This window comes from Barbus barbus, assembly GCF_936440315.1.
Source record: "Barbus barbus genome assembly, chromosome: 13".
Lineage (NCBI taxonomy): Eukaryota > Metazoa > Chordata > Actinopteri > Cypriniformes > Cyprinidae > Barbus > Barbus barbus.
Genome location: NC_136741.1, coordinates 30974550 through 30987264, shown reverse-complemented (window position 1 = coordinate 30987264; position 12715 = coordinate 30974550). Strand labels below are relative to the sequence as shown.

Sequence of the window (12715 nt, the reverse complement as noted above, 5' to 3'; positions counted from 1 at the left end):
GTGTCTTACCAGTCCTTAGTCTCATCAGTCTGAATGTTTTAGGAATCATTCATGACACTTGACCTAAAAACACCACAATTATTTACTTATTATTTAATTAATAATTATTCACTTATTTTTAATATAATCATCTCATTTCTCTTCTTTCCTGACATTCATCTGTTATATTTATCGTTTTTGATAATATCATAATTGTTGTTTTAACAACGTACGAGCTGACATTAACAAATATGTTATATTTGTAATTTGTAAATAAATATTTCTAAATGAATCAGCCATTTTAAATGAATCATTTGAGTCAGTGATTCAATGATCCATTCATAATGTCACTTGCTTTGCTTCTAAATTAATCAGCTGTACGATTCATTTCATAAAGACAGTCACAAGCATCATTTCTAAATAAATCAGGTGTTTTGAATGAATCATTTGAGTCAGTGATTCAAAGATCTATTCATTATGACAGTCACTTGCTTCGTTTCTATTTGAATCTGTCATTTTGAATGAATCATTTGAATGAATGATTCAATGTATCACCCATTAAAGGGTTAGTTCACCCAAAAATGAAAATTCTGTAATTAATTGCTCACCGTCATGTCATTCCAAACCCATACGACCTCGTTTCATCTTCAGAACACAAATTAAGATAATTTTGATGAAATCTGTAAGCTCTCTGACCCTCCATAGACAGCAACAAGACTTGCCGCCAACTACAAAAACACACTCAGCAAAATACTGTTTAATTATCATTATCAAAAAAAAAAAACTCAAATATAATTTTTTTGTCAGTTTCACACACCCCAACTTTCAGCCTCGTCTGAAACACTCATGAACACACTCATCTTTCCTCTCCAGTTCTGAGAGGTTTGCTCCAGCGCTAACTCGACCAGCAGCGCCGTCAGATTGAGTCAACAGATGCAATGCGAGCAGACAAACACTCTGAAGCACGACCCAATCTGTCTGTTTGTCTGAGCGCTAAGAGAAACACACACTGGGAGAGGGAGGAATAAAGAAGGGATTGAGGGGGAGACAGCAGGAAGACGATGAGAACGGATGGAGAAATGATGAATATACAGACAGAAAGCTAGAACATTTGCAAAGCGCCTGATTTGGGGAAGGACGATGCAGAAGAGCAGAAGGGAACTGCGGTGGCTGTATGTGAAGAGACAGTCGCAGTGGGCGTTCACAGCCTGTTTTGTCTCTCTTAGGCCTTTTTCGTTACGTTCTCATTCCCTCTGTGTGTGTCTGTGCTGACAGCTCCAGTATTTCGGGCCCCGCCAAAGGGGCCGTCAGACACGCTTGACATGCCGTTTGTCCCTTGATTGGCCGGCAGTGATGGGCTCCGGCAGATGCTGAAACTGACCTTCTTTCAGGCAATACGCTTTTGTTGCATAACACGGACGACTGTGGGGTGGCACAGATAATAGGAGTACCAACCAGAATTTTGAAGCACTAAAAGCTGCAGCGTGTAAATGCAAATCTTGAGCAAACAAAACTGCTAAATAATGTCTGTTTTCAAACAGGTTTCACAAACCGAACTGCCCCTTCGACCCTCCTCCATGTCTCCTATTGGTCAATCAAATAAATAGCTCCGCCCCCAAACTCACACCATCAGTTGAGCAGTTTTTGGGCTGCAAATTAATGTTAACTCATGAAGTTAAACTACCACTAACTGACTTATAGTGACTCTAAAAACACCGGAAACTATTTGACTGGCTGTTAACTAGCCAAGTATTGTGTCATTACAGCATTGAAATCAACAAGCAATGGTCTAAATCTGCCACTAATGGATGCTTTAATTTTTAAATAACCCAACTAACCCTTAACAGGCCCATACATTAGTTTTCTTTCTTACACAGTACATATTTTTAGCATATATTCAAACAATTAAAAAACTTAAGACATCTTTATTAAACTAAAAATTAAAAAGGTAAAAATATTAATAACATATATAAATAATTCTAAAATTACACATTTTATAATAGTAAAATAACACTTTTTTTGCATTTAATTTGATATAAAATTGAAAATATAAAAATATAAATAAATACCACAATACTATATAAACAATTCTTAAATAACGTTTTTATAATACTAAAATAAGTCATTTGCATTTAATGTGATCTAAAAACTAAAAATAAAAAAATTATAATAAACACCATAATATTTTATAATTTTAAAATACACTTGTTTTTTTTTTTTGCAATTAATGTGATAGAAAACTAAAAACATTAAATATTAATAAATACCTACATAGTTCTAAAATAACAACTTTCTTTTTTTTTTTTTTTTGCATTTAATGTGATTATGGAAATAAAACGGGTTGTGAACAGCTTATCTTGTTAGGACAGAAAACAAAACAAATGCTTATAGGTGGTATTTCACATTTACATACAAATTTAAGAACATATTTAATTAATACTCTATAAAGTTAATTACGCAGCCCTAATCAGCGTTATCAAAGTGAAATTTCAAAGTTTTAACAACAACAACCCAGAAAAATTGGCTTTAGAACGGACCGGCACGAATCCACTCATCATCATCTCGGTATCACAGGCCTGTGGGAGAGAGTTTATTAACTAGGTTAGTGTGAGCAGGACCTAATCAGCATCTAATCTTTAAATAATCTCCCTTCAAGTCGCTGAGCTGGAAATCCTCACAGGAGAGCTGAAGCTCAACTAAAAGCTCAGTTTATTCTCAAGAGGAGACTAGCAGCCAAACTCTGTTTTTATTTCCCAACTCATTTTTATTTTAACTCAGTGCTCTACTTAGCAACCGCGCTCTAGTTTGACAAGCAGCTCACTGCATCGATGCTTTCTGATCCGTCATTGGCTGATCGAATGAAACTCGAATATTTAGATTGTTGTTCGGATGTGTAGGTGGTTGCTAGGGTGTTGTGAATAGTTGCTATGGTGTCATAGGAGGTTTCTAGGGTACTGTGAGTGGTTGCTATGGTGTCCTGCTGTGATGTCCTAGATGGTTGATGTCATAGGTGGTTTCTAGGGTGTAGTGCGTGGTTGCTATGGTGTCCTTAATGTTTGTTATGGTGTCATAGGTGGTTTCTAGGGTGTTGCTAGTATGTCATAGGTGGTTTCTGGGGTGTTGCTAGGATGACCTGGGTGCTTTTTAGGGTATTGTAGGTGGTTGCTAGGATGTCATATAGGTGGCTTCTAGGGTGTTGCTCGAATGAACTGGGTGGTTTCTAGGGTGTTGTAGGGTGTTGCCAGGGTGTTGCTAGGATGCCCTAGGCGGTTTCTAGGGTGTTGTGGGTGGTTGCTCTAGTATTATAGGTGGTTCCAATGATGTTCTAGTTGCTATGTTGTCCTAAGTGGTTGCTAGGGTCATCTAGGTGGTCGCTAAGGTGTTCTGATTGGTTGCTAGGTGGTTCATTCTCATCTCTCTGATATTCTGGTGTCAGCTCCCTCCTTCAGTGTACATCCGTGGCATTTTTCCATCTCTTCTGCACATTTTGTACAAGTGAAATGGCAACATTTAATGCTAGAGGTCTGTTCAAATCACTAACACTAACTCACTATGAGCAGTAGTGATATTGATGCAGCCTTAGCAAAGCCCACTAATTATGACTTTTTCACAGCACAAACACAGTGCTTTCTGTCTCTCCCACTCCACTTCTCTTTCGGTTTCTCTCCGTCCTTGGCCATGATGAGAGCATGATTGAAGTGGCAAGAAGGTAATTGGCATTCTGGAACAATGGTAATGACCTCTGAAAGGACTGTGCTGCCCCAGTGACAGCCACTCAGTTCTGATTTGTTTGGACAGCGCGTCGCCCTCGCCCTCCTCGTGCATTACAGACCTTTGAAGAATAAACAGGCGTTTCGTGACATTCGTGGTCATTGGCTCCGGCTCAGATTAAGCAACGGGCCACCCGCACATGTGCCTGAGGGACTCCGATTACTCTCGGGCTTCAAACTCATCAAACAGACATTATGCATTCTGAATAAAACATTTTGTTTTTGCAACCGCCTGTATTAGCATTCCCAGAAATTACAAAGCAAATTCTCTTCAGCACCCACAGGAAAGAAAGATGTGACCTGATTAACATCGCAATTGTATTCTAGACAGCAATGAGATTAACTGAGAGACAAATAAAGATCTCAACAGTGTCTCAAACTGTGCTTAAGTCTGAAAATCAATCAAAAGTCTGAAGAAGTTCTGTTTGTGTTCCACTAGCAACAGCAAGAGTTCCCCAATTTTTTTTCATAATTTATTCACCCTTATTTCGTTTCAAACCTGTATAAGTTTTTTTTTCCTTATGTTGAACATAAAAGAAGATATTTTGAAGAATTTTGAAGAACCGAACAAGTCCGCAGTAGGGAAAATAATACAGTGGAAGTCAATGGGGACCATCAAATTGTTTGATTAACAGCATTTTTCAAAATGTCTTCTTTTATGTGCAACATAAGTAAGAAACCCATCCAGGTTTGGAATGACATGAGGGTGAGTATGTTCATAACTACCCCTTTAAAGAGGACTTATTATGCCCCTTTTTACAAGCTGTTATATAAGTCTCAGGTGTCCCCAGAATGTGTCTGTGAAGTTTCAGCTCAAAATACCCCACATATAATTTATCATATCATACTGAAAATGTTTTAACAGAAGCATGCTGTTTTTGTGCATGTCTCTTTAAATGCAAATGAGCTGATTCTCCCGCCCCCTCTCCAGATGAGGGTGGAGCCTTTACAGCTCATGCCTTGGATACTCCACCAAAACAAAATATCTGTTTGGTTTTGACCATTATTATGTCTATCGCAGTCATGCACACATGACATTGCAGTTTGTTTGACATCATGAAAGTGTATTATTTGCATGGTTTTAAAGCTATATCGGTTTAAACTTCTGATATACTGTTTTCATTTGAAAGCTCTAAAACTCAACCAAATGCATGAATGTAAATGTTGAGATCTCAATATGTGACCATGGACCACAAAACCAGTCATAAGGGTAAATTTTTTTAAATTGAGATGTATACATCATGTGAAAGCTGAATAAATAAGCTTTCCATTGATGTATGGTTTGTTAGGATGGGACAATATTTGGCCGAAAAATTTTGAAAGTCTGGAATCTGAGGGAGCAACAAAATCAAAATATTGAAAAAATTGCATTTAAAGTTGTCCAAATGAAGTATTTAGCAAAGCATATTACTAATAAAAAATTAAGTTTTGATATATTTACGGTAGGAAATTTACAAAATATCTTAATGGAACATGATCTTTATTTAATATCCTAATGATTTTTGGCATAAAAGAAAAATCTGTCATTTTGACCCATACAATGTGTTTTTTAATATACCTGTGCTACTTGGTTTTGTGCTCCAGGGTCACATATGAACATTTCTCATCCCATTCTTCCATGTTTAAATGCTCTGAGCTGCTATTTGCATTAATTTTATTGGCTCATTAGTGTAATGTCTCCTTTTTAGGAGAAACATCTGAGACAATGTTGAACTCATTTATTCAAATTTATGCACACCCAGAGAGACTGTCAACCAATGCATCAGGAAATTGTTGGCAAAATAAGTATGCAAACGCTTTATTTACAGTGACTAAGCAGAAAGCTAGAAAAATGCTTTTCGTTTCATTGATTTGAATTTGAAACAAGATTTGCAATTATACTGCTGTGCAAAAGTAACAAGAGAAACACTTTAAATGTGACATAGCAAAAGGTCACACTCACCGTTTTTGTCAGCTCGACGGAAAATCTGTGAAGAGATAGAGATGACAAAAAAAAAAAACAGTCAATGGCCAGTTTATCAACGTGAGCAGCATTCAGAAGCATAGAGGACTGGTGGAAATGCTCAGTGCCGATCAATACTGAATATAATTTGTCCTGAATGTCTTTAATGAACTTCCCCTTTAGAGCTTTACTGTGCTCCCTCTTCAGCACTGATGGAACATGACAGTATGCCTTTATAAAGCCTGTTAGCCACAGAAACAAACAATCCATGCTCTCGAAATCCATCCACATGCACAAACCACACACTTCTTACTGAGGCAAATGTGCAATTACTACAGTGGCACTATAACAGAGAATGGAGAAAGCTGAGCTGCTTTTTAACAATATATTGGAGGAAAATGCATACTGCTCACTTCATGATGCTTTTCCTTCACTATCTGCGCAAATTAATTCAGAAAAATGTACAGTATTGTTCAAAAGTTTGGGGCCGGCATGATTTTTGAATGCTTTTAAAGAAGTCTCAGTAAAAACAGCAATATTGTTAATTATTATTACAATTTATATTAACTGTTTTTTTTTGTTTGTTTTTTTCTGTGAATATATGTTAAAATTAATTGATTGCTGTGATCTGCAGCTGTATTTTCAGCATCATTACTCCAGTCTTCAGTGTCACATGAGCTTCAGAAATCATAATAATATACTGATTTACTGCTCAAGAAACATTTCTGATTATCATCAATGTTGAAAACACTTGTGCTGCCCAATATTTTTGTGGAAACTGTGATACATTTCATTTTTCAGGATTCACAGATGAACAGAAAGTTCAAAAGAACAGCATTTATTTGAAATAGAAATCTTTTGTAACATTACAAATGTCTTTACTGTCACTTTGGATCAATTTAATGCATCCTTGCTGAATAAAAATATTGTTGAAAAAACTTTATCCCCAAACTTTTGAAAGCTAGTTTAGTTTGATAAATAAATGCATATGTAGGCACAAATTATGTTTGCCTAAAAACTCATTTCAAGCATTTCAGCAGAAGCCTTTAGAACAAAATGTGTGTATGATCATGAAAACCATAACTTCTTCTGGTACACACACCCTCACAATCATCATAACAGAGAAAATGGTTGCTGTTTCCTCAAGGACAACTAATCCTGTTAGCTGTCAGTCTTTTGAGCATTTTTTTTACCACTCCTGCTTCTTCCACCGGTTCCTCAGGCCGATAGCACAAACATATCAGATTGGGAAGGTCTGAGACTCATTTGAGATTCAGGGTGAGGACGTTTCTGGACAGTTTGCCTGTCAGGATTATGTAGGTGTTGACAGTACAATCATCTAGTGGCTAAACATGGCTCTTTCACACCTGGACGGGTCACCACACTGTTACCGAGTAGTTTTTTTGACTCCTCAAGTACTTACCACCACCTGGCCTTCACTTTTGACGGGCAACTTACTGTCAGTGCAAGTTAATGGCCACAAGGGTTTGTTCTAGTATCTATTTACAAGCCTTAGTCTTCAATTATATCACATTACCTGCAGGTCTCTGCTTATTCTGTGACTGAATTAGTGAACATACGAGGCTGCGTAAGAGGGTCTAATATATTTCCAATATAAATATAGGTTATGTGAATTTCAGCTAAATATAGAGCTGAATTTATCCTCTGGGATCTACATACATTGTCAGGTGGCCGGTTTATTATATCTTATAAAACGCAGCTGCAAGTGTTTCAATTTTACAGCAAAACAAAGCAAAAACAATCATCATGCAAACATTTAAATTCTGTGATTATTTATTCATCCTCAGGCTGTTATGACAATCTTTCCCTCTGCTGAAGCTCTGAAATATCATTCAAATTCATGTACAGACAAAATTATTATTATTTTTTTGCTCTTAAATTGGTCACAATTAACTGTTATTGCAAGCATCACAATAATCCACAAATTTACTCAGATTATTGTGATGTTTTTATCAGCTGTTTGGACTCTCATTCTGACGGCACCCATTCACTGCAGAGCATCCATTGGTTAGGAAGTGATGCAATGCTAAATTGGGTGGCCTGAGAGTACATTTTCAGCAAACTGTAATTTTTTTTGTGAGTATTGATTTCTTTAAAAATGGCATTGGAGAGACCAAATATGACTGAATGTTCTTTTCTGGATGAACTATTCCTTTAACATTTACATAAAAATGCAGTTTCACAAAATTCAATAAAATACAAACAACTTTAAAACACAGCAACTGGCTTGCAGAATTAAAATGTCATTCAGACAAATAATATTAACTAAAACCAATAGTTGGATTCACACACTGTGTGCATTTGGCTGAGAGCCACACACAATCAAACCAGCGCTGACTAATCCCTTTAGAGCAGATTAATCTAAGCAAATCGACACCGGGATGGAGATTAAAAGGTGAAATATAGGCCTACTTCGCTTATCAAGAGCAGGTCGCATTTGTGTTGATTCTTCAGCTTTATATGACACAATAAGGTTTGTAAAAGCCAGATGTGGAATAGAGCATTGCCAAAAGATAAGTGTAGGATAATGCATCATTAACAATGTCCTTTAAAGGTCATCTGAGCTTCCTGCCGAGAGATCGTTTCCAATGGCTCTCTGGCAGGTGTTGAGCCAGTGGGGAGACACGGGTCCTACTGACTCCGTTCACTAGAAAGGGAACAAACGATTCGCACAATATCAGTTGAGTCACAGTTTATAAATAGGCCTGACAGCATCTTAGTTAATCCAAATCTTTCTCCTTCAGAGCCCACGGTTCAGTATCAGCGCACAAGAGCTTCAAACACGGGCCGAGGGAATTATAAGTAGCTGTTCGCTCTTCTCATGTCAGTCGGCTTTAGAAATTTCCAGGATACGGACCCGGGAAAGATGATTAGCAATTATCGCCTCGGGGAGCGAATAAATACCTCCCACAAACACAGCCTCTGTCCGCGTGTTGCGAGAAGCGATATTTTAACACTTGAGACACACGGCCTATTTTATTGACAAAAGCAACTTTTAATGTAATTTAATATTTTAATTAGCAGGTCATGCACCTCGTTTCTTTCAATATGGGTCATGCATCTCTAGGGGAAATATTTTTCTGCTAATAATCTCAATCTGATAGACATACATACATTAAATATATTGTCATATATGAAGTAAAAATAAATAAATTAGTGCAATTTCATATATTAACAGGTCTAGTCCATACATATGTTTATGTGTTTGTAACATAGTTTTGGACATATATGTAATCTATATCCATCCTGTCCATACATGTTCATATTATATAATATAAAATTTACGCAAATATATAAAATATATATATATAACCTAAAGATGTTTTGCATTTTAATAGTTGCATATATATATTGTTGACATACATATATAAAACATATAACCATATGACCATAAAAAAACACTATATATACAGTATATGTAATATTAACATATGTACATTTACTAATTTTATCATGGGAAGTTTATAAATAAATGAATAAACTTATATTTTCATCCACCCAGGGAACTCGTGTATGTGAAAATTATATAAAGCCTAATAAATAACATATGGTAATATCACTCTTGATATTGGACAATATATGTAATACATTACATTTCACATGCTGCTATTTTCACGCCAGACAGTATGCAACATCCTAGCAACCACCTAGAACATCCTAGCAACACAATAAAACACTCTAGAATCCAGCTGTGAGTTTTTGCACTTACAATTACCTCTTCATAAAATGCAAAACTTTAGTTTGGTGATGAAATGAGAAGGCTCAGGAGTAGTTCCTGCAATATTTAATTTCATGCATAATTCTACATCCTGAAGAAAAATTCATAAATAAGATATGCTTCAACATGATCTGAAATGCAAGGCAAAAGACAACAACATTAGCAATGGTCTCTTTAATGAAGCTACGAGAATATATGACAGAATCACACACTGAGATCAGCCTGCGCTTGAACAGATTGAATTCATCCAAGCAGCACAGCGACATTAATCATGACGCACATCAGAACTGTCAGAAAACTTTTCTGTATTTGCTTTGATCAAAGACACGCAACTTTTCTTCCCCAAGCGCACGCTAAAGGATGAAAGCTTAAGATAAAACACAATGCTTTGACTTTTTGTATCTCCCAAATGCACACGTCGAGCTCTTAATTTACAGACAACAAAAGCTGGAGCTGCGTGAACTGTTAACATAAAATCTCTGCAACCCATAATGCGATGTGAAAGGAGGATATGACGATATTCAAGAATAAAAATGGAACTTGATTTTATCCATCTGGAATTGATTAGATCAAGAAAAGCAAGCGGTTCATATCACAATGCCAGATCTGAATGGATTGCAATGGAAGATCAATTTCACTCTCCAGAGCTTCTCCACTTATCCCAGTGGTGCTGCTTCTTTTCCAAATCAATCATTATTTGATATTATTGCCATAACCTATATTATTTCAGTTAACATTTTAGAAAACATGTACAACAACAATGACTTAAGAGTATTTGACTACTTTTTAACATTAACCAAATGCCTGCAGCCAAAAAGGAGAGACAGAGACAGAGCAAGTTAATGCTTTTTAATTAAAGATTGCACTAATGAATCATGCAACATAAGACCAGGAACATGTGCTAAATAAGGTCAATTTTGATTTCAGGTTGACTTTAAGGACAAGCACGCGCGCACACACACACACACACATCCTCTCTGTTGTCAGACCCCCTCTATGACAGCTTACTTAACCCTGCTGAGAGAGCATCTGCAACTTTTTATCTGTCACTAACACGACTGCACACAGCCTTCAAGGTGCTGAAGCAGGTACTGCTTGTACAATTATTTTACATTAAACACATCCACAACACATGCAATAAACATGCAAGACAGATGAAATACAGGAAGATTATATAAGTATCAATGCACTGCAATATTGATGATATCCTTGATTATTTTTTGTATATAATTTGACTTCTAAAAGCTCTATATGATAATGATTGGCCATTCTAAACAAAAAACAAACATGCAAACACATACAAAAAAAAAATCTATCCATTTTTAGAGAATATATTGCATTGCATTGTAGAAAAGAAGGAAACCGTGACAGTCAGTTCCCTCAAATATGCTTCGTCGGTGGCTGCTGCAATTTTTTAATTGTACAACACGAATACATAAAAGCAGCAAAGTCATTAAGCATGGATGACAAACTGGCAGAGTGACAAAGAAAGGCATTCTCACTAGAATAAAAAGAGATGACAATTCATTGAAGCCTCTACATTACATATGCATTAGGCCTATATTTAAACATGTAAATGTATATATAAACTGTAAAGCTACTATATAGGCTACCGGCTATCTGATGTTGCAATGGAAGACTAAAAATAAGACAAGAGATTTGGATTTTCTTCTTGTGCTTCATAATAATCGCATAAGCTTAATGCATTATTTATTCCCCGAACTGTACCTATAACAATCAGTGCTTTATAGCATAACCTATTTTAAGATTATATTTGTGCATAACCACCTCTCTCTCTGTCCTATATTAATAGAAGTGTCACAATGACTTGTGTTCTTGGGTTCAAGGTTAATGTTTGCATGGTCACCTTTTGGTGGGTTCGTTGACCGAACGTTTGGCTACTTACATCGTGAAAGATGGACAGTCCGTGAACCGCATCCTGCATCTGATGCTGCTGCTGCTGCTTGGAGCGGAGATGCTCGCGCTTCGCCGACTGGAGACACATCGTGATCATTTCGGTGCACGCCAACATCTTTTAACGAGCTGTTTAAGAATTTAGGAAGAAGTATATTCACTTTTAGACACCGCTATATAAGCAGATCTCGGAGTTAATGAGTGAACTGCGGTGTGAACAGCAGTACGACGCTAGTCCTCTGGGCGAATGCTGCTGATGCTGAGGAATACTAGTGAACGCCAAAGAATCGTTCTTTCGACTGAGCCGGTTCTTTTGAACTGATTCGGCCGAACTGATTCGAAAAGCGCTTGTGAATCACTGGCCTAAAACCTCTTTTTTCCTTTTCTTTCTTTTGACAAGATTTATGTAGTGATAAAAAGACATATCTAAAATGTCCTTTGTAAAGAACTTTAACTTTTAACCTGGCTTTATCCAAAGTTACGATTTCTGTTCGGGAATATATATATATATATATATATATATATATATATATACACACAGCGAGTGTAACGCAGCAGGGAGCGCGGGTACAATGTAACGCGGTTAGTTGTAACACACATTTTTAAAATATTTACACACATGTTCGCATAACCAAATTCACAGTATTTACTAGTTGCCATATCAACATTATATAGAGAAAAAAAAGTCAGACAAAATTCAAAAATCTTTTGAAGATATCGCTGAACATTTATTTTTACGATAGTAAAATTCACACTATTTTAATGAGAAACCAGGAGAAACAAGTGAATAAAGACTGACAATCATTGTTTAATGTTCAGAAATTGTTATTTGAAGACATGGAAAGCATTTTGGCTCGTTTATGTGGGCCGTCCCAGGCATGGTTGCAATGTGTTCATTGTCAAACTCAAAACTCTGATTACTTTTAATTATTAAAAAACGCCACTATTTTATTTAAATTAAATTATTATTTTATTTTATTGACAAAATATTTTAGTTTGTCTTGTATATTTTTTTCATAAGATCAGATAACATTTTAGGGTGTCATATGGTCATGGGGCATGTTGTCACATTTCACTTCCAATTTTTGAGGGTAAATAAAGAAAAACGTATACACTGTATTTATGAAACAAAGCAACATATTTGTACTAGACAAGTGTGAAATTACTGTGGATAAAAAATTATACTCTGAACACGAAGTGGATTTACACAATTTGAGAAAGTCAAAAAGTGTTACTTTGTGCCTGCTCTCCCCTACACGTAGCAAGCCTTGTGTTGCATGCTATATATATATATATATATATATATATATATATATATATATATATATATATATATATATACATACATAGGCTATTATTTATATCAAATTT

At 36.1% G+C, this 12715-nt stretch overlaps 1 protein-coding gene across 1 annotated transcript in view; it reads right to left on the bottom strand.

The window, feature by feature from the left end:
* The window catches only part of LOC306879301 (N-terminal EF-hand calcium-binding protein 1-like), a gene marked incomplete at its 5' end in the record, with an annotated part of 39745 nt that extends 28283 nt beyond the window's left edge, over window positions 1-11462 (bottom strand). Inside the window, 2 exons of the mRNA XM_079432129.1 lie at window positions 5692-5716; window positions 11337-11462. Coding sequence (XP_079288255.1) covers window positions 5692-5716; window positions 11337-11462 — 151 coding nt within the window. The remainder of the gene's footprint in view (window positions 1-5691; window positions 5717-11336) is intronic.
* Between the last annotated feature and the right edge of the window lie 1253 nt (window positions 11463-12715).